This window comes from Schistocerca cancellata, unplaced genomic scaffold, assembly GCF_023864275.1.
Source record: "Schistocerca cancellata isolate TAMUIC-IGC-003103 unplaced genomic scaffold, iqSchCanc2.1 HiC_scaffold_756, whole genome shotgun sequence".
In the NCBI taxonomy this organism is placed as follows: domain Eukaryota; kingdom Metazoa; phylum Arthropoda; class Insecta; order Orthoptera; family Acrididae; genus Schistocerca; species Schistocerca cancellata.
Window position 1 is genome coordinate 549534 of NW_026046767.1, and position 23395 is coordinate 572928.

A 23395-nucleotide genomic window follows, 5' to 3' on the forward strand; every position below is an offset into this window, starting at 1 on the left:
GCAAAATGATTATTGCTGAAACATTACACAAAACCGTTTCGGGGTCGTAGAGCCGTCTTCAGGTGCAACCGTAAATTAAGACGGAGACTGTGTGTCTCTCACATTAAGATCCATAAAATGCTACTAATAATACAAAAGAAAAGAGTCAAAAGTACAAAATAATGAACATGTCAGTAGGAAGTGTACGAATCCAAGTTTAGCTTAAAGGCGGCAAATTCACCGTGCCTAGATAAGCCGTCACGCTAAAACCACCTCTCAAATGTGAGAGACGTAAGTTAACTGTATGTTGCAAGCGCAGACTAGGTCTTAGAGGCTAATTAAGCCTTTCAGAGCCGGATAGGAGACTATATGAAAGGCCAGGAGCTGCAAAGTAAGGATAAAACTGATCCTACGAAAGACCAACCGACGTCAAGTCTGCAGCACGCAAATTCATGTAACTGTAACAAACGAAAACACTATTAAAACATACGCAACTAAGCAACTAAACGCCTGACAAACGACGCGACCGCAGCGTCAGCCATTAATCAATTTCTCGTGGAAAGAGGCAATGTGACCCGTCTACCAACGGAATGAGAACTGCGCGACTCTGCAACAAGCTGCACTGAAGTCAACACGGCGTGATGAGCGTCCCACCCGAGCAAAAGAGAAATTAACGTAAAGTTAAAACCGACGCAAATAGTAATTAGTAACTGTAGCTAACAGTACATGTAGAAGAGATAAACTCTCCAAAAAAATCGTAGTGAACCAAGTGCGAAGTAACTGGTAAAAGAATAAAAAACATGAGGTAAAACCATTACAGTCAACGGACGCAAAAACTTAGACAGGTCACATCTAATGTCAAACCACTCCACTGTGCGAGGTGCATATGGCAAGGAAATAAAAAAAATGCTATAATAAATAGAAATTGTGACAGTAAGACACAGGCCAGAAACAATGAAAATGCAGACATCGACAAAAGTACATACAATGCTGGATAAAATGAGTTCAGTAACCGAACAGGTGGCCCATCAACTAGACAATTAAGTCTAACAAACATAAAAATGGCTAAAGAACACTTGGAACAGGGACAAGAGCAAGTTTGGTACATCAAAAATGATTAACTATTGCAAGCACTGAAAAAAAAGTTTCAAAATATTAATACATTTGCGTTATACCTGTCCGTTGCAAGGAATGGGAGGATTACTAGTTCTTCCTTTGAAAATCTCTATCTCTTTTAGGATGTTCGGAGTCACGCCCTTAGGACAGACATGTTACGCTGAGAGCTCGTCCACGAAATTACCCAGTCCGTGATCAGAAAGTGCAAGACGCATGGGTAATGCCCTTTTGGGTTGACTGACAGGTGTAAAGCTCCTTGAACCTGGTGTGAAAACTTCCACCAGTTTGCCTCACATAATGCACTCACTTAATACAATAAAGCCCCGTTTTGTTAAATGATTGACAAGCCTTATATTCAGGACTTATCAGCTCTGTCCATTACTATTAGGTTTAAGAAAGCATGAATAATATGTTATTTTCACTTGCGAGCAACTGCAGCTAAATTTCCACATTTTGAATGAAATGGTCCGCACTGTGTATGAAATAGTTTTCATTAGAAGTCGCCCAAAAGGATTTTACAGCCAGTGCGGATCATTTTACTCAAACAGCAGGGATAATATTTAGTTCCCTCAGTCAGTCAATTTCTCCGAAATATTCCCGTTTTAAGGAATCCTACCAAACTTTTTCATCTCACCTACATCTTGAAAACGAGAAATAAAATATTGGTGAAGGGCATGAATGCAAATTACAGGGATTAACGACAGACTTGAATACTAAAACTGCGACTTGATGGGGTGGGGGCTCCTCGTAAATCTCTATTCAATATTGTCTCAGGGTTACAGAACAATACTAATAGATAAGAGGGTTGGAACTTTAATGGTGGAAACTATTTATTTAGAGCTCGTACAAAATAGATATTTGTTTCAAAGTTTTACTGACCTTCAAAGCAGTCATCAGCATTGTGTATAACCCGTTGCCAGCGATGTGTAAGTCGTAGGATACTCTTAGCAGTGCCAGTTGTGTTGAGAGTTCGAACGGTGCGCTCTATTGCCCGACGAATTTGTAGCAGTTCTGAGGCGAATGCCGTGAAGTGTTTCCTTCAGTTTAGAAATCGAGTTGAACTCACGAGTGCTTAAGTCAGGGGAGTGCAGTAGGTGGTATAGCACTTAGCAGCCCCATCAGTCAAACAAATCAGTAACAGGTTGCACTGTAAGTGCTTGAGCATTGTCCTTCAAAATGATGGTCAGATCCTGAAGAAAGTGTCATCACTTCTGTCTCTAAGTTAGTCGTAGGTTGTGTTCTAAAACTGAATAGCATAGAGACAGATGCGATGATACTTTCTGCAGGACCTGTCCGTCATTTTGATGGACAATGCTCAATCACGTATAGTGCAAGCCGTTACTGATTTGTTTGACTGATGGGGCTGCAAAGTGCTATACCACCTACTGCGCTCCCCTGACTTAAGCCCTCGTGAGTTCAACTCGATTTCTAAACTGAAGGAAACACTTCACGGCATTCGCATCAGGACTGCTACAAATACGTCGGGCAATAGACGGCGCAGCCCGAACTCTCAACACAACTGGCACTGCTAAGAGTGTCCTACAACTTCCACATCGCTGGCAACGGGTTATACACAATGCTGATGACTACTTTGAAGGTCGGTAAAACTTTGAAACACGTATCTATTTTGTACGAGCTGTAAATAAATAGTTTCCACTATTAAATTTCCAACCTTCGTAGTTTACTGAGCAGGAGCTTGCAGCATTAAAAATATGGCTTTTTTAAACAGCAGATAGCCATTTACTAAGGAAAAGTTCACAGTATAGTGGCTTTATTGGTTCAAAAAAACAAGATTTCTGTAAAGATTAATAAAGTTACAATGTTACATGATAAAGGTAACATGCCAGGCAAAGAAGAGGGAATCATAATATCATTAAAAGCGTTAATTAAACATCGGTTGATTATGAAGCCCTTACAGTATGAGTGGATAAAATTAAAACGCAAGCTGTTTATAAAGATATAATGCAATGTTTTATTAATAGACATATTATTGAATGTGCTAAGCTTGATCCGACTAATAGCTTCCTAGCAAATTTGCAAACTATGTTTAAAAGTGTAAATCTAGTGTTGGAGCAAGAGCAAAAAGAAGACTGTTGCCGAAGAACCCAGGAATCGCCACAGTTAGAGGGGTCCTGAAGACTTACAAGCATAGTTTCCCAAATAGGCCTTTTGTTAATTCGATGAGTAGCTGAGACCATGAGCCTCCTGGATATCTTAATGGTGTCCTTACCAGCATTACTTTTAGCTTCAGCATAACAGGGTTAAAATTTGGAGGAAGGTTATACAAGTTAGACAAGTAGCTACAATTCGTAAGAGGATCATCCAACAAATCATCCGGGCAGCTAGAGTTCTACCACCCCATTTAAAGATCTTATGGCTCCTCGCTGGCTAATGACACACAGGAACTGATGACTCCCTGCGTCCACCTACCATCTGATTACGTCTAAGGCCTTCTTAACCCGATCCCCAAGCCATAGTGTGTCAGGCGCGTTAACCATTATCACCCTCTCACTATTCTCTTATTCAGTGTGTCCCACTCCGAATTATTTCTGTGGACCAAAGGAGCCTGGGTCGTAACAGTAATACATAGATGGTGCTTGGAGATTATAGAGGTCATCATTCTGGCAGAGGCTTGTCGCCTGAACAGAGCTTTGATGTAGGTGGATTTCGACCATTGCTTCAATGGATTGAGTCACGACTACCTCGAGGGGGTACTGCAGCAGATGGCCTTTCTACTGGCCTTTATGTGCATTACGAAGCATCTGCTCCAAGGTGCTACATCGCATGTGATGATCAATGGTCGCGTGGCATGCCCATCTGCCATCGCCCGATCGATACAACACGGAGGTGCGTTACCGATGATTCTGTACGCCATGCCCTCGAGCCGGTGTTACATCGACTGCGACGCTGGCTGACGGGATTTGTGTTGAGAAGTCATGCCTTCATCCGCCGAGTGTACATGGACGATCTGCTAACTTTACGTGATCGTGTGACGAAGTTAAAGGGACATTGGAATGGACTGGCTGGTAAGAATGTGCTGTGGGCATCTGTATGAATTTAACGGAATCCAAGGATAGTAGGCAGTGTCCCCCTGGAAGGGAGTGAGACCCAGTTCAACTACAAGATACACTTAAACATCTGGGGACTGTCTTCGCACGCGACGTCATGGAGAAGGCTTTGCTAACATACACCCAGCTTCTTCATGCCACACGCACAAGCGTCCGAGGGCGTCGGGAGTACCCCACTTGATAACAATTTTATCGATGCCGAAGATGATGGATCACAGGTTGATGTCGGTCTTTGGCTATTTCATGAGCGTGATTCTGACACTAACAGTTCGATACGATACACTCACCCCAACAATCAGCGATGGCAACCTACGTCTCATCAGCATCCAAGTACGAGCGGCGGCCTTATAATGTCAATATGGTGTTGAAGTTGTGGACCAGACGTCGGCACAGATTAATGTGTCGACGAGCTAATTCCCTCTTCCTGACTACCTCCCCTTGCAGTGTTGCATATATCATCATTGCTTTCTGGCGTCGAGACTTTTTGCGTTGAATTCTGTTACATACACTATATCCACTCCAATCTCTCGTGTACCAGGGCCCCGAGGCGTGTGATGTTTACTGCTTGACGATGAGAGGACATAAATGGAACGTGATGGAATAACGTCTAACTATGGCAGCTTGTCCGGTACACCACCACATTCTCGACTCAATCGCCCGGACGACCTGGTGCCTGGTGATCGACTACCTCCATGCCGTTAACGAGGCCGACTACACACTGTGTCAACACTGTCGCCAGCCTATCACAGACACACGTTGCATGGAACGTGGATCTTCTGCAGAGGAGTGACACTCGAAAAGAAAACTAGCTGCCCCACTGGACGAGAGGTTTTCCTCACATACTAAGACTAATACTGTGACATGGATGAAAATATTGTAGATATATGATTTGTTCCACAGTGGTGGAAAGGGTATTCTCGGTTTTTGGCTTTTCTACTGGAGCATTTCACTCGTCCTCAACACCACTCGTGCTACCGACAATATGCCAATATTTTGGGCAGTGTTTTCTTGGACCCTTCCCGTAGCTGAGGCGTGCCAGGCATGAGAAGATAACTTCATAACGAGTGCTGAATACTTGGCACACGGACAGCGGCAGGAACATACGGCATTTGTCTTCGACGACATGGCCAGACGTTGTCTGCAGGACAAGAGGATCCACTTGTAACCACTCGCATACAGCCACAGTTGTGCGACCTTTTTGCTAGTTACGCAATGGGGGTGATCTTTTTCTATTTATCATCATTGTGCAATGTGTTATTGATGTTTTCTTACCACAAGGAACCTATTGTGCAAAATAACATTGATGTGGTTCCCTTTTCCCTGTAAAAGAAAAATACCCTTGTATGCAGCCCTGGGTATGCGGCAGTGACGTATGTTGCGTTGGGAGGATAGTCCTTTCTTTTGCTTTTCATCATTGTATATTGTGTTGATGTTGTTTTCTTCCCAGAAGGAACTAACTGTGCAAAATAAACATTGAGGTGTTTCCCTTTTCCCTTGTAAGAAGATTATATATGTTGTGGTACGATATTCGCAGTTTTATTTAATACAGCTGTTGATCTTCAGCCGTGTCCGTTCCTTCGGACAGGCATGCATGTTCGATGGAACGTAGCATTTAAACATCCAGACACTGTCAAATAGAGACGCTGCAGTGATGGACAACCATTTTGTCACAATCAGCAAATGTGTACTGGTTAGCAGTTGATAAAACACTCAACCAGCCCTCCGGTTGTATCCGTTCTAAAACATTAAGCATTGCCTCGTCTTCGCAAGAATCTTAGGAGAGTGCCGTCGTTGCCTGTTTACACTCTCACCATACTCCCCTAGTATTTCATTCACTGCTTGCAATCAGAAAAAATGCTGGTCAGTGAGTTCCTTTCGTCTACTGGGGCTAAAATTTTCTAAAATAACGAGCCACTGCTGTGCATAATTGCAACCCTTAGCCTATTTAATCGGCTGACATTTAATGGAAAATGATGCGACGGGGAATTTGCAACACATCAGTCTCCTTCTGCATCGTAATAGTTACTTACAGTAAAATTTGGGTAGTATTTTGAGTAGATAACTTCCAAACATTCTGAATAATCACCATCAGCAATTTTGGCAACTTACTGAATTCTTTTCTCACAGCTATGCTCTTACTCAGCCCCTCGATTGTATTTAATTTTTGCTGATGTCAGTTCTAATTACTTCATTCCCTGCTAGCTAATTATGAAAAGAAATTCGTCAATTCAAGAACAATACTTCCTCTTGCAATGCCTGAAGGTCTGGCAAAACTTGGGATCGGTTTCAACCAGATACACACAAGGAATCCGATTAGTGACTTATTCCAGGAGTAATTGTAAGCGAAAAGTCTGGATGTGAGATGAGGAGGCTTCAACTAACGTGGCCACACTCTCCTACACTTCAGTGCGCAATCCGCAGCACGCGGAGCATGTGTTACTTATCTCCTCAAAGGTCCCCATGCTGTTGTTTACGTGACGACTTAATGCTGCCTGCCACCGCTGACGTAACTCATCAAATCTCCAACAGTTCATTACAGATCTTGTATAACAGGCAATCCTTTCTCAGACGAGTTATGCTCAGAATACTTTTTGCTCCCATGACCGCCTGAAAACAACCAAAACAAGAGCTACATAAAGTCAGCCGGCCCACTCTTAAGCAAAATTTCACACTTTCATTTACCACCAACAATTTACGAAAGATACATGCTGGCACACTGCGAACATTTCATTATTCACTTTAGCAAATGCGTATTATTATCAGACTGTCTATGAATATTAAAAAGGTGTGAATAAAAGATCTGATAGGGTAACACCCAAATCAATCTTCAAAGCGCCACTGATTTCAGCATCAACTCAAGACCAATCTTTTAGCCCTATGTATTGTAGCTTATAATTTAACATCAAAATTATTTAAACTGATGAAGATGCTTTAGCCTCAAAACCTTTAAAAAACACAATCAAATTACACGATTTAATAAAAATTTATTTCAAAAGGCACAAATAATAAGACAGTTTAGCATCAAAAGAGAACAAAGGCAAAATTAACAAATGTAATATCAAAATCTATTTTACAGATAGCAGTACTTAGAAAAAAACACTGTACCGTTCCATGGTTTTAAACTTAGTACAAACGGTCTCACCATTATGCAGGTTGGATTACAACCCATATTTTAGGCCAACGAAGTGTGTCAGGGCCTCACTCAGAAATTTACTCCAAGAGTGGGCCATTAAGCTCAACGCTGGTGGTAACCGGTTGTCCCACTACTTTTACTTAGGTATAATAATGAGAGTGTAAGTTTTAGAGCGCTAAGAGAGAGAAAACCTTACCACACATGTTGTAGTAACTTAAAAACAATCACACATCATTTAAAATAAGAAAACAGCTTAGCATGTATACCATCCATGAACTACCCAAATCAAATCTGCCTTATATTATTAGTTGCTGCAGGCCCCTTTGGCTGAACGGCGCACATTTAAGCAAGTGGCAAGAGCAGTTTATGGCGAAATACCAACAAGACGATGCAATGGTTACAGGTGCATTCAAATTCCCCAAAGTACTCTGAAGTTACAGCTGGTCCTCCCCTAGAAATTCGAATAAAAAAAAAAAACGTAAATGAATGAGCAGTTCAACTCACACGAGGGCCATCAACTTCACTCGCCTTCAACACGACTCATTTACTATGCAATACAGAAGACAGGAGCTCCCCATTATCTCCCCTTAAATCAGGGTGATAACTGCAAGGAACAGCGCGCGCAGCCTCGCAGCGTCCCAGAGACCTCTAAGTCAAGGCACCGCCACGAGCTTACCAGAAAAATTGATAAGGGAGTATCACTGACAGGCTCTATACGCATCTCCCACCTTCTTTAACTACAAAATTCAGTGACGCTCCAGAAGTTACGCAGCGATTTGAAAGCAATATCGACAACACAGACTGAACTGTTCGACTCTGTTAATATGATTTACATGTGGTTATGTTTGACTGTTTCAGCTTACTCGTTTTGCACTACACACTGCTCGCCGTAGGGAGCGCGGTGCTCCTGCTCGTCCTCTGGCGGATTCTCGCCGCCCACATAGGACTGTGACTCCAACGCGGCTATCCGGCTGCACCAGCAACCCAGTGAGATCCTGCAAGCGTGCCGTTTCTGCAGAGCCCGTGCATCATCTCAGCACTGTCGCTTTCCACTATCAGTTCATATATTTACGTGATTTGGTGTAAAGCATTTTTTTAATTGTTGCAGTTCTTCATTCTAATTGTAAATTACCGTAGCTACATAAAAGCTTTATTTGTATTCTTATATTTATTCTTGTAGTTATATTATTAAGATTACTTCTATCACTATTAAGTCACCATAAACCCTAACTTTAATTGCTTATTGTTTATTGTTATGTCCGCTAGACCGTTTCAAATGTTTTCTACGTAGTTACATTAATCAGTCCGTTTGATGCGATATAAGACCTTATACGTCTTTTCTTGTGAAGAGTGTCAAGTGAATAAATGCACAGATGTTTATGACCCAAACCTGGAAATTTTAAAAATAATTCTGCATTAAAATTTCCTTTCGTATATTCGTCACCTTCCTTTTTCCTATTCTTCAGTTAATGTATAGAATAGGTTAATGTTTCTCGATGCGAAATCTGGAAAAAATACTTGTGAAATCAGTGTCGAGATCATATTTGGCGACAGGACTGAGAAGCCAACCAAGTGATATTTTCCGAACTTTTATTGTTGACTGGAATACACGCTTCGAAACTGTGAAGTTATCAGCGGTAAAATACAGAAAGGAGATCATCTACAACATTTGCTGCAGTTGTACAGGTCGAGAGACTTGTTATGGGGGCAGAAACTCAGAAGGGAGTGAGATAGAGTTGTAGTCTATCCTTTACGTTATATAATCTATCTAAAAAGCACGCAATAAAGGAAACCATGAAGGAATTATGCAAAGGAATTGAAATTCCAAGAGAAGGTGAATTTTAAGGCTTTTGAACGATATTGTAATCAGCAATAGACGACAAATGGCATAGGAGTCAAATGAATGGAATGGACAGTGTCTTAAAAGATATTATAAAGTGAACATGAATAATAGTAAACGAAGAGTAATGGAATGTAGCCGAATTAAATTGAATGATTCTGAGAGAACTAAATTATGAAAACAGTAACCAAAAGTGGTATATGAATTTTGCTACTTCGGATATCAAATAAATAGCGATGAAAGAAGTAAAGAAGATATGAAATGTTAACTGGCAACGGCAATAAAAGAAATTTGTTAATATCTAATACAAATTTAAATGTTAGAAAGTTTTTTCAAAAGAGTTTGTCATGAATGTATCGTTGTACGGAGATAGGATACACAGTACATACGGAAAGAAGATGAGAAGTGATGTTACGAAATGTAGTGGTCGCACAATAAGGTTTTAAACATGTGACACACATATTAAAATATGAATGATAATTATATTTGATGATATTCGGTAATAATGTTAATTTCATTCAGGCAGCTGAGAGATGATATTTAAGTCACCGAAGATTGCGTTGGTGGTTCTCGCTACAAAATGTAGAAATTACAGTGACTTCTCAAAGATTCGTATTTTATGGTAATATACCTTCATTGATATCTATACCTTTAGGCACATACGCGTACAGATAAAACAAATTCATAACAAATGTTCTTAAACAGATTAAAAACAGTTATAAAATTATGAGTACATTTAATACGGTAGTTAAATACACGAAAGAAATGTTGTTTCTACCTTACATCTTCTCTTAAGCTTTCAGTAACTGCGTTCAAAAAAGTGCAAAAAATGTTCAAATGTGTGTGAAATCTTATGGGACTTAACTGCTAAGGTCATCAGTCCCTAAGCTTACACACTACTTAACCTAAATTATCCTAAGGACAAACACACACACCCATGCCCGAGGGAGGACTCGAACCTCCGCCGGGACCAGCCGCACAGTCCATGACTGCAGCACCTGAGACCGCTCGGCTAATCCCTCGCGGCGAAGTTACAATAACTGTCTGCTGCACATCTAAATTTTTCAATTAGATGATCATGATCCCTTACACTTCGTTTTTATTTCGTTTCATCTTCTTTAAACTTATCAAAGGTTTTTACATTTTCCTCCAATTTCTGTTAAAATCTGCGTGCCTTTTTGGAAACGTTCTTGATGCTCTTCAGTTTTATGTTACAAGTACTCTTCAGTTTTAGTGATCAACCTTGTCATTATTTTTTATGTTACCTTAAATTTTCGCAAACAGTGATAAAAGTCTTGACCTGCTGCAATATCCCCATCTGCTACTCCCGTCATTCTCAAGTTAAATTCAAATCCACATCTCGCATGGACTGGTTACTCCTACTTGCTAGAGTTTTTAGCCCATTTGTTCCCCGCATACACTCCCTTTAATACCTCTCCCCCTTATACTTAATCTCCCTGCTTGTCAGCGGTTTTCTCTAGGGCAGTTCTCTATAATATTTTAGATTTATATTTTCTAGTTTTTCACTTGACACATGCTTTCCAAAAAGACACGCCCTAAACATATTGTTTAAGGAAGTTTATTGCTAGTTCAAAGAAAATATACGTCACTGGTTCTGATTTCTGATTGATGGTATCTTCTTTCCTTCAGCAAGTCTTCTTCTTGTTCATCGACACTGATAATCCTTGACAGAGATTAAAGTGTTCTACATATTTTCTATATGGTTTTGTCCTTCGCTACGTTTATTCCTTCGTTCCACCCCTTATCTCCACGCACTTGTCGATTCATTTGAACCCTTTCCAGCTGTTGTAGTATTTTCGTGAAACATGGTATTAATATATGCAGGTCATGTTCCGTCTACAATTACAAGCGACATCGAGAAAGGGTAGTTTCCGTTGCTTTTATTTACTTCCGTACCACTGCTCTGCTTCCGTCGCGTTTGCTGACTACGAGGAACGAGAAATGTTCACTCTAACAGACTTCGTGTCACCCGATCTGCCAAAGAGGCTGTATGGCGCATACTTACTTTCCTGCATCTATTGTTGAACTTTAGCATCCTCTGATGAAATATTATTCAATTTTAGCCGTTCTGAAGCAGCAGTTAACGAAATTCTGACCCACTACATTCATGCAAAGAAGTATGCACACGAGTAAATCGAGTGTGAGAAAGGGGATGCTACGAATCGGCAAATAACCAGAGAAAGTCTCATCAATGAAATTCGCCTGGGAATCTTTTTTTCTCACCAACACTTCCTCTAGTGAACGATGTAGACTGAATTCAGGCTTCTGAACGTATGTATGGAAATTTAATATGATAGAACGGCAAGAAAGGTTGTATATGGAAATCTCTACGACGATGCTTTCTCGGGTTACCGGCCTAGTTCTGCGGCAACGTTTCGACAAGATCTTCTCCTGAAGATCACAAGATCTTCGCCTGACGACGAGTAGGAAACTTGCCGAGACATTACTGCAGAACGGCGCGTTGATTCGGCTGATAACCCGGGAAATCTTCGTCATGAAGAACAAAGCAGCTTAAATCACTTAATAAAGGCAAGGCCTCCGTCCAGATTGTAGACCAATCAGGTTCCTCTCAGAGTATGACGATAAAATAGCTCCATATTTAGCAATTCTATACAACCACTCGCTCACTGAAACATCCGTACCTAAAGACTGAAAAATTGCTCAAGTCACACCAATATCCTAAAAGACAATCCGCTGAATTACAGGCCTATATTACTAACGTCGATTTGCGGTAGGGTTTTGGAACATATACTGTATTCGAACATTATGAAGCACCTAGAAGAAAACGATTTATTAACACATAGTCAGCACGGATTCAGAAAATACCGTTCTTTTGAAACACAACTAGTTCTTTATACTCATGAAGTAATAAGTGCTATCGACAGGGGATGTCAAAATGATTCCATATTTTTAGTTTTCCAGAAGGCTTTCGACACCGTTCCTAACAAGCGTCTTCTAACCAAACTGCGTGCCTACGGAGTATCGCCTCAGTTATGCTACTGGATTCGTGATTTCCTTTCAGAAAGATCACAGTTCGTAGTAATAGACGGAAAGTCATCGAGTAAAACAGAAGTAAATCTACATTAACGACATAGGAAACAATCTGAGTAGCCGTCTTAGATTTTTTGCAGATGATGCTGTCATTTACCGTCTTGTAAAGTCATCAGATGATCAAAACGACTTGCAAAATGAATTAGATAAGACATCTGTATAGTGCGAAAAGTGGCAATTAACCCTGAATAAAGAAAAGTGTGGATTTAGTCACATGATTACTAAAAGAAATCAGCTAAATTTCGATTACGCGATAAATCACACTAATCTGAAGACTGTAAATTCAACTAAATACTTAGGGATTACAATTACAAATAACCTACATTTGAACGATCACATAGATAATATTGTGGGTAGAGCAAACCAAAGACTGCGATTCATTGGCAGAACACTTAGAAGGTTCAGCAGGTCTACTAAAGAGACTGCTTACACCACGCTTGTCCACCCTATTCTGGAGTATTGCTGTGCGGTGTGGGATCCGCATCAGGTGGGACTGACGGATGACATCGAAAAAGTACAAAGAAGGGCAGCTCGTTTCGTATTATCGCGAAATAGGGGAGATAGTGTCACAGACACGATACGTGAATTGAGTGGCAATCATTAAAACAAAGGCGTTTTTCGTTGCGACGGGATCTTCTCATGAAATTTGAATCACCAGTTTTCTCCTCCGATTGCGAAAACATTCTCTTGGCACCCATCTACATACGGAAAAATGATCATCCAATTAAATAAGAGAAATCAGGGCTCGCACAGAAAAATTTAAGGGCTCGTTGTTCCCGCGTGCGGTTCGAGAGTGGAACGGTAGACAGACAGCTTGAAGGTGGTTCATTGAACCCTCTGCCAGGCACTTTATTGTGAATAGCAGAGAAATCACGTAGATGTAGATTTAGATGTAGATAACCCGGGAAATCTTTATCATTAAGAACGATTGTCTTTAACCAGAGTAAATGTCTTTCCAGGATACCCACCGGCTAAAATTTGGAATAAATATCACAAAAGTTTTCACATCGCTTTCTTTTCACAGTGACTCTCGTTGAAGCTAGATGATCAGCAACTATCATAAAAAGTGCCAGGAAAACCTGCAGTGGAGAAATACCGATGTAACTGTGACTAATAATATATTGCTACATCCTGTGACTTTTCGATGGATTGCATATTTTCACAAGACACATCTAACCCATCTGAGCAAAATTTACTCTGCCAAGTGGCCACAGTATGTCAGCCGACTGGAACTATGAGAACAAAACGCAAATGGAGAGGTTAAGCTATGGAGTGGAGAGGAAACCATATGTCATAACATTTGGCCTCAGTGAGTACAGTCATAACTTACTAAATTCGTTACATTCAACAACAACAAAAAAGTTAGTTTTTGCTGTTATGGCCAACTAACTCAGTCGTATTGTCGACATGACTGTAGCTAGCTCTGAGGAAAATTATACTCCGTAAATTTGCCAACACAGTGCTTCCCTCAGAACTGTTCCCTGAGCTGAGCTGCGAGACAGAGAACCAGTTATAGCATTATACTTTCTGTTATGCCAGGTCAATGTATTTCTTTTCATTAGTCTCCCTTTCCTTGTTGCATATTCATGACAATTTCACACCTCTAATGGAAGAGGAATGTCTTTCGATATGGAACAAAATACACAAATGACACACAACAAAGAAGAACTGTTCATTTAGAGATGTGTCAGCACTATATACCTCGGGGCAGAGGGTTAACACCTATAACCGACAAAAAAACAAAAAAACTAAGAAACAAAGAATTATAACAAGGGTCTGCTTGAAGGAGTGAATCGGGGATAGGTGGGGGGAGCCATCGCGGGCAGGCCTCGGGATTCGACCCCAGCCCGACTTGTCTCCACCTGCAAGGAACTGACCACTCTCCATTTGCTTCACACAAGAATCAGGCGCTACAAAAAAAAAGTGGAGCAATTGGTTAGCGCACGGTACTTATAAGGCAGTAGCCGTGAGCAATGCCGGGGTTGTGAGTTCGAGCCTCACCTGGGGCATACTTTTATTTCGTAGCGCAGTCTCTGACAGCAACAGGAGGCTACGTTTGAGATGTATCAGCTATTTGTGAAATATAATTGTGCATTTGAGACCGTAGCTGCGTCTTCCTTGGTAGTATAGTAATTAGTATCGCCGCCTGTCTCGTGGGAGGCCGGTGTTCGATTCCCCGCCGGGAAGACACATCCGATTTTCAATTGCTGGACTATCACTCGCTGAACTTAGTGTAGAACGTTTGCAGGTACTAGCAACATGTGTCTCCCACACAGGCAGCTGTCTACAGCGCATCCTCGGTAGTATAGTTCTTAGTATCTCAGCCTGTCACGCGGGAGAACGGGGTTCGATTCCCCGCCGGGGATATGCGACTTTTATCTCATAAATCTGTTCGACAGTTGCGCGTATGGGGATCGGAAGAGCATGAAGTTTGCGATCAAGGAGTGTAGTTGGTGCAAAATCTAAAAAAAATGCTACATCTTAGGAAGTGGTTCTTGCATTCTTCACACTTCAGGGTTTGCTGCTGAGGCTGAATCAAAGCACCCCAGCCGACGCTCTGGGCGTAATAATCGAGCTCGACACAGTGTGCAAAAGAAATATTTTTAGCAGAGCGTGGTTTCGATCCTCGGACCTCTGGGTTATGAGTCCAGCACGCTTCCACTGCGCCACTGCTGTTTGGGGTTGCGCTGGCTCTTCGCCACGTGACGTGCGACACTTGGAAAGTGTCGCCTCCGTCGCTTTCACACGCCTGTATTTAATTGCGTATCATCTCCTACAGCTCTCAGCGTGACTAGTCTCGACTTCGCTCGATGGACGCTTTTTTTTTTTTTTTGTTTTTTTTTTGTTTTTTTTTTTTTTTTTAATGGACTTGTAGTCCGAGGTGATAGGTTACAATACAGCATCACCGGTCTGTTGCGGTCTAACTGTGTTGGTGGGCCAGTAAATTTCCACTGTGCAGTGACTGTGTCACTGCAATTCACTTTGGAGGTGTGGCGGTGGGACTTGTAGTCCCGTACCACCCTCTTACGGTGATAGTACTACATGAGTCAGGCAGAATTTATTGCCTAACATGGGCAGGTGCAGGTGTGGCGATGGGACTTGTAGTCCCGTGAGGCGTGCGATGGACGCTTGCAGGCAGCGATATTTACCACGATCGCCTCGACATGCAGCTGCGAGATGCACAGGAGTAACAAAGCACTCCACGATGCGGCGACATACGAAATCCGCTGCCCAGCTACACGTCGGAAACTCACTAAATGCCGACCCTGCCAGGATTCGAACCTGATCCGTAGTCAGACGCGTTATCCGTTGCACCACGGGGCCACCGGCAGCATTTTGTCTACGAGACAAGTGCAATTCGCTAAGAAAAGTGTTCTCCACGGCTCAGCAAGCTCCCAAGGAAGGTACCTCTCGTCCAGCTGCGTGGCCGCAGTGCGCCAGCATAGCTTAGAGCTTGCCACGCATCTGCTCTCGCTGTTCGACAGGTAGCAGAAGGCAAGGCGCGCTTTTTCGCACGTTTTCTCGACGACGAGAGCCGGTTGATGTGCATGTAAGCGTAGCATATGAAACAAGAATAGCACGAAGCATTCGTAGTCAGGTGCCAAAGTCGCAGTATGCCATCAGATGGCGAACATATATTACTGTGGCCACCACTGGTTTGCAGCAAAGTGGATACCACTAACTGAGAGCTCTGTGTTGTAGCCCCAGTGGCGATGGATTCTGGCTCTAGCTGCCGTCGCGTACGGACGTACTAGCCGCCGCTCCGTGAATACACAGCTTAGGCTAGTGTTTATCGTTTCGTGCGTACTGCTTTCTGTTCAGTGTTCAAATTGAGATCTGTTCTACGCCGTTTTTGTGTACTGGTTACGGCATTCCACGAATTTTCGGTATGACCGTAATCCGACCGGTGCTGGACAACATGGCTGCCTCCATCAGGAAGAACACCCTGGTTTTCCGTTTGAAAAGGAAACTCGCCGAGGTCAACCGTCTGCTCTCGAGGTTCACGAATGGCTGACAGAGGTAATTGGCATTAATCCGAATTCGGTTCATACTACCCAGCTTGATTCCGACAACTACTGTTTGTTTGTTAAGTTCTTTAATCCGTTAATGGTTGATAAAATTCGCGATAAGTTTGGCAACCAAGTCGAGTTTATCCATAGGGACGCACTAAGAGTATGGATTCTATCAAAAGGGCTGATACTACATATCGGACTGTTCGAGTTCTTAATTTACCAATTGAACTTGAAAACGAAAAAATTAAGGTTGTTCTGTCTCAATTTGGGGATGTAAAAGAAATCATTAATGAACGCTGGTCGCCGCGTTATAAACTTCAGTGCTTTAATGGAATAAGGTCAGTTGAAATGGAAGTTAAGACTAATATCCCGTCACATATCTCCGTTGAAGGTCACAAGGCTCATATTGTTTATACTGGACAAATCCCTACATGTCACGTCTGTAATGAGTCAGGTCATTTTCGGCAGGATTGTCCCCGCCGTGTGTTTGTCTTAAAAACGCCCCTCATGCAGCGACGCAAATTGACACTCAGTGAAGTTATGGCAAACGGTACACCTGTCCAACCTGAAGATGATGTTGCTAAGGAAAGTTCACCTGACATTTCTTGCAGCGTCACTGATTTTCCACCTATCGTAGCCCCGACGAATCTCGAATCTGTTCCCCCTGACAGTGATTTACAGAATAAAAAAAGGCCACTGGAGCGAAGCGATGATCATTCAAAAGATGAATTATCTCGCACCTCTCCCACAATCAGAAAACCACGACCTTCAGATGACAGAGATTTAGTAGAAGCCGATTGTATGCAGATCGATCCTGCAGTACCACCTGCCACCAACAAATCGGATGTGGAAACGGAGGATCCTACCGACCAACAGCAACTGACAACAACTTTGAGTGTCACCGGCGATGCACAACAGCCGCCTCCACGCGACCAACATGAGGAAGTGGCGGGTAAACATCGGCTCCACAACTAACTACGACAACAAGCCTCAGGTGGAAACAAACAGGAGAAAGTTGTTGCCAAACAGCAGCTTACGAGTGTCGGTCGGACGGATACAGCAACACAGAAGGCCGATGACTCGACAACACTATCGGCATCTCAACCGACGGTACGACGCAAATTCAAACCGCAGCCTAATCTTTCGGCTTCTCGCAATCCATCGCAATCACAACAGTCGCAACAAGGGAAATCAGATTTGAAACAGAAGAATATCAGGTACGAAATATTTCGTGACGAACCTGACGGTAGTCAAACCAAAAGTGTCGGCGAGATCCACCCCCACAGTTGTAACGATTAATGGATATTTGTTTATGGCATAGTGACGTTGCGTTAGGACGGAAGGCCTCTATAGGTTGTTTTTCTGTTTTATTCCGTATAGTTTTTTCAATATTTTCTATGATGTAGTTCGTATGACACACTGACAGTCCTCAATGTCTAAGTTAAGCCTAATGTAGACATGTCTCAAGCCTATACACTGTTAACCATAAATATTAACAAACTGCAGTCCGACCTTAAAGTCGCAATGCTGCGGCAATTCGTTTACGAATCTGAAGCAGACATCATTCTACTACAGGAGGTGGCAGTCCAAAGTCTTGATATTCCTGGTTTCCAATCCATTGAAAACGTAGCTCACGAACTTCATACAGGCACGGCCATGCTAGTCCGTAATGGTATCCCCGTCACAGAAGTCGAAAAACTTGAATCTGGTCCCGGTATTAGCTGCAATATCTTTGATATCACAGTTGTCAATGTGTACGCACCCTCCGGCAGCAGTTACAAGTCAGCGATAAGTGCCTATTTTAAAGATGAAGTCTTTTATTTGCCTCGAAAGGACCCTGTTAACATTGTCCTAGGTCGTGATTTTAACTGCGTGGTACATCATAAGGATCAGAGGCTACACTTTAATTACTGTCATGAACTTTGCAAACTCGTCACCAAGGTTCGGCTGAAAGATACATGGGAAATTCTGCATCCTACCATGTTTAAATTTACTTTTTTTACCCCTACTTCAAGTAGTCGACTTGACCGGATCTATATATCGTCTCACATGAGCAACCGTGTTCTTGATACTGAAGTTATTCCAGCTCCCTTCTCTGACAATTGTGCCTATGCTGTCACCTTAAATCTCGACAAGCAACCAACAAAAAGGTTCAAAGGGCAGTGGATGCTTAACACTTCTCATCTTCAAGACCTGGATCTCGAAGATGCCATTTGTGCAACTTGGAATTTTTGTCTTCGCTCCATTAAGAAGCACAGAACTAAACTAGAGTGGTGGACACACACAACTAAAAGAAAACTGCGACAATGTCTGATCTCTTACTGCTATCAGAAAGCGACGGATAACAAGAGGACAACAGAATTTTATTATGCCGTTTTAAGAGAATTATATGACAAATCTCATGACTCCAACGTTTACGCTGCACAAATCCAGAGAGTCAAAGCGAAGCTGTTAAGCATTAAGCGCAGGCAATTAGATGGCCTCAAAATTAAAGCTAAGACCAAATCTGTTAGTGATAGAGAAATGACTTCCTTATACCATCTCATCAAACACCGTTCCAATTGTGTGCGGACCTTCATTGACGAACTAGCTACCCCAAACGGTGATCATCTCGTGCACCAAAGGGACATTGTTCAGGGTTTTTATCACTATTATAGAGAATTTTACTCAGAAGATCCATTTGATGAAAATCTGACGTCTGATTTCCTTCAGGCTTTGGGCAGTAACTTAACTGCAGAAGACAACAATGAATTTCTTGCCGATTTCGCAGTTTCAGATGTCTTAGACTTAATTGTCGGTTCCCCTGCAAACAAATCCCCTGGTCCAGATGGTATCCCTAAAGAATTCTATCACAAATTTTGGCATGTCATTGGATCCACCCTCACGGAAATTATTAATGAAGTCTTTCGAGGCCACAGAATACCGGACGAGTTGAAAGAAGGTAGAACAGTGCTCATACCGAAACAAAGAGGCCACAGGCAAATTGATAACTTCCGGCCTATCATGCTGTTAAATTTTGATTATAAGACTATTGCCAGAGCGATAAACAGTAGATTGATCTTGATAGCCCGGCATGTCATCAAAAATCATCAGTCTTGCATCCTTGGCAGAAGCATAATGACCACAATAGCTGAAATCAGGGACGTAATTTCGATCACAGCGGCGACCAACATCAACTGTGCCCTACTGTTTGTCGACCTTTCTAAGGCTTTTGAACGAGTGAGTCACCGTTACATACTCCAGGTCATGGAAAGTATTGGATTAGATAACGCAGCAGTAACCTTACTCCGCAATGTCATCACAGGCATTACCACCCGATTGTGTGTTAACGGCCAGTCGACAATACCGATTACACTTAAGAGAGGGGGGTCAGGGATTTTCTCTGCCTCGTGATGGCTGGGTGTTGTGTGCTGTCCTTAGGTTATTTAGGTTTAAGTAGTTCTAAGTTCTAGGGGACTGATGACCATAGATGTTTAGTCCCATAGTGCTCAGAGCCATTTGAACCATTTGCACTTAAGGGAGGGGTCCCACAGGGAAGTCCTCTCTCGATGTTGCTCTTTGCCTTTTCTCTGAAACCTGTCCTCAGAAAACTGGAGTCCACATTACCAGGTCTATCTATATCAAGAGCTCGTTTAGCAGTGCATGCCTATGCTGATGATGTCACAGCAGTTATTCGTTGTGTAAACGACGTAAAGACGATTAAAACGGAAATCGACAACTACAGCAAGGTGTCTGGAGCTAAACTCAATGAAGGAAAATGCAAACTGGTTAACTTGAGAGGTCTTGAACATGTATCCATACCCTGGGCCCAAAAAGTGGACAATCCTAAGTCACTAGGTATCATCGTCGACAAATGTCCTCTTAAAATGGCAGCGAAAAACTGGAAAGCAGTTACGAACAGCATGCATGGTCTCATTGTTGAAAATAACTGGCGCTCTGCGAACTTGATTGAAAGGATCACGATTGTCAATATATGTATTTTCTCCAAAGCATACTATTTGGCACAAGTATTTCCCATACCTAAAGTTCAGGCCAGAAAAATGTTGCAAATAGCTAGCAGATTCGTGTGGAAAGGGAACATATTTAAACTCGACAGTGCCACGCTAACAAAATCACGACCCGACGGCGGGTTAGGGCTCACTGACATCCATAAAAAAGCCAACGCCCTTTTTCTGAAACGAACTTCGCGCCTAGTATACAGCCACGACCCAAACATAACTGCAAGTCTGTTCCACGTCCTTCGCCCTGAAAACATGCACCCGCCCGTCGACATCAGCAACATAAACTTCCAGCTGAAACATGTACGAGAATATTTCATTGAAACAAGTTATGTAGGCGAAAGCATCTTACAAAACCCGCATTTGACAACGAATGAAGTCATGCAGAAATGGAAGACACTATGGAGGAACGTTAGTCTTAAGATTCATACATGGGATGTTGCATCAACTTGGTACCAGGTGGTGAATGATACCATTGCCACTAATGTCAAATTACACAGAATAGGCTTACATCCCTCTGATAAATGTGTTAAGTGTGGTTTAATCGACACTTTGCTTCATCGTTTCACCTGCTGCGGACACTTAAACAACTGGCGATGGGTGAGGGAAAAACTCGCACTATTATCGAGAACCTCGCCAGCGAGTATCTCGACCACCATCATCACGAACCCAGATACGGACTACTATCCTATGGCTAAGAATATTACAATGATGTGGATATTGGCAAATTATGTGCATTATACGATCACCAGACGGGACGGCGACAACCTAGTTGAATTTTTGGCATACATGCATACTGCTTATTGGAGAATAAGACAAACGGGCAATTTGACAAAAATCTTTGGCAATATGTTGGACATTGTTTTTGAAAAACAAGGGATCGGTTAGTCTGTTGCTGATGCAGCAGCCCCTCTCATCTGTCTCTACCAAGCAGACAATTGTGACGAGTTCCAGTCTCAGCGTCCGTCATGTTCAAATTGATCTCAGACACACACTGACAACCATATTCACAGGTGCGGTGCTTTATTTTGTTACTGAGGATAATATCACCTTACTTCTCCAAAGAGGGTATATCATTTACCTTTCTTCTTGAACTGTTTTTTTATTTTTTTTAACTCACATGAGCTTACGAGTGCCAACCAAATTCAAGATGTATTACTGTGAGGTCGAAGAAGTTTTCTTGTGTAATGGATTTAGACCCGTATATTTTTAAACTACATTTGCGTTCAACAAAATGGGATATGCATCCTGCTTTCGACATAATAAAAGAAGAAACAATAATTTTACAAACTTTCAAAAAATGATAATAATTTAAAAAAATCTAACAGAACAGCAGCTAAGGTATCAGACACGCAGACTTAGAGAGTATTTCCAACACAGACTCTGTTGACGAAGTAAATCAGTGAGAGGCGGGTAGGGCAATGGCGGCCAGGCCTCGTGTTCTATGACCCCTGCCCTCTTTGTCCCCCCCGCCACCTGCTGAAATGATTCAGCTAGGATGAATAAAAAAAAATACTAATAATAAAAAAGTGGCAAGGATACCTGGCCTTCACAAAAAAAGACTAAAAATAAAAAAAAATGGTGTAACGGTTAGCATTCTGGACTCTGAATCCAGCGATCCGAGTTCGAATCTCGATAAATAAAACGAAAGTGGCGCAATTGGTTAGCGCACGGTACTTATAAGGCAGTTTCCGATCAAGGAGTGTAGTTGGTGCAAAATCTAAAAAAAATGCTACATCTTAGGAAGTGGTTCTTGCATTCTTCACACATCAGGGTTTGCTACTGAGGCTGAATCAAAGCACCCCAGCCGACGCTCTGGGCGTAGTAATCGAGCTGGACACAGTCTGCAAAAGAAATATTTTTAGCAGAGCGTGGTTTCGATCCACGGACCTCTGGGTTATGGGCCCAGCACGCTTCCACTGCGCCACTCTGCTGTGTGGGAGAGTACTGGCTCTTCGTCACATCACGTCTCACACCTGGGCAGTGTTGTCTGCGTCGCTTTCACACGCCTACATGTGATTGCGTAACATCTCGTTTTTGCTCGACTGACGCTACGCTGACGCTTGCAGGCAGCGATATTTACCACGATCGCCCTGACATGCAGCTGCGAGAAGCACAGGAGTAACAAAGCACTCCACGATGCGGCGACATACGAAATCCACTGCCCAGCTACTCGTCGGAAACTAACAAAATGCCGACCCTGCCAAGATTCGAACCTGGAATCTTCTGATCCGTAGTCAGACGCGTTATCCGTTGCGCCACAGGGCCACCGGCAGCATTTTGTCTACGAGACAAGTGCAATTCGCTAAGAAATGTGTTCTCCACGGCTCAGCAAGCCCCCAAGGAAGGTACCTCTCGTCCAGCTGCGTGGCCGCAGTGCGCCTGCAGAACTTAGAGCTTGCCACGCATCTGCTCTCGCTGTTCGACAGGTAGCAGAAGGCAAGGCGCGCTTTTTCGCATGTTTTCTCGACGACGAGAGCCGGTTGATGTGCATGTAAGCGTAGCATATGAAACAAGAATAGCACGAACCATTCGTAGTCAGGTGCAAAAGTCGCAGTATGGCACCAGGTGGCGAACATATGTTTCTGTGGCCACCACTAGTTTCCAGCAAAGTGAATACCACTGACTGAGGGCCCTGTGTTGTAGCCCCAGTGGCGCAATTGGTTAGCGCACGGTACTTATAAGGCAGTAGCCGTGAGCAATGCCGGGGTTGTGAGTTCGAGCCTCTCCTGGGGCATATTTTTATTTCGTGGCACAGTCTCTGACAGCAACAGGAGGCTACGTTTGAGATGTATCAGCTATTTGAGGAATATAATCGTGCATTCGATACGGTAGCTGCGTCTTCCTCGGTAGTATAGTGGTTAGTATCCCCTCCTGTCACCCGGGAGACCGGGGTTCGATTCCCCGCCGGGGAGAGACATCCGATTTTTAATTGCTGCACTATCACTCGCCGTCTTAGTGTAGGACGTTTGCAGGTACTAGCAACATGTGTCTCCCACACAGGCAGCTGCCTACAGCGCATCCTCGGTAGAATAGTGGTTAGTATCCCCGCCTGTCACGCGGGAGAACGGGGTTCGATTCCCCGCCGGGGAGATGCGATTTTTATCTCACAAACCTGTTCGAGAGTTGCGCGTATGGGGATCGGAAGAGCATAAAGTTTGCGATCAAGGAGTGTA

The 23395-nt window shown here is 42.8% G+C and overlaps 1 protein-coding gene and 3 non-coding genes across 4 annotated transcripts in view; 2 read left to right on the forward strand and 2 right to left on the reverse strand.

Moving 5' to 3' along the window:
* Nucleotides 1-8248, forward strand: part of LOC126142862 (fatty acyl-CoA reductase wat-like) — a 156638-nt gene extending 148390 nt beyond the window's left edge. Inside the window, exon 8 of the mRNA XM_049915292.1 lies at nucleotides 8155-8248. Coding sequence (XP_049771249.1) covers nucleotides 8155-8248 — 94 coding nt within the window. The remainder of the gene's footprint in view (nucleotides 1-8154) is intronic.
* Nucleotides 8249-22081: 13833 nt separating this feature from the next.
* Nucleotides 22082-22153, reverse strand: Trnam-cau (transfer RNA methionine (anticodon CAU)). The gene has a single exon. It is a non-coding gene; the product is annotated as a tRNA-Met (tRNA).
* Nucleotides 22154-22414: 261 nt separating this feature from the next.
* Nucleotides 22415-22487, reverse strand: Trnar-acg (transfer RNA arginine (anticodon ACG)). Its single transcript has one exon. It is a non-coding gene; the product is annotated as a tRNA-Arg (tRNA).
* A 377-nt stretch (nucleotides 22488-22864) lies between these two features.
* On the forward strand, nucleotides 22865-22956 carry Trnai-uau (transfer RNA isoleucine (anticodon UAU)). The gene is given in 2 exon segments: nucleotides 22865-22902; nucleotides 22921-22956. It is a non-coding gene; the product is annotated as a tRNA-Ile (tRNA).
* Nucleotides 22957-23395: the final 439 nt, after the last annotated feature.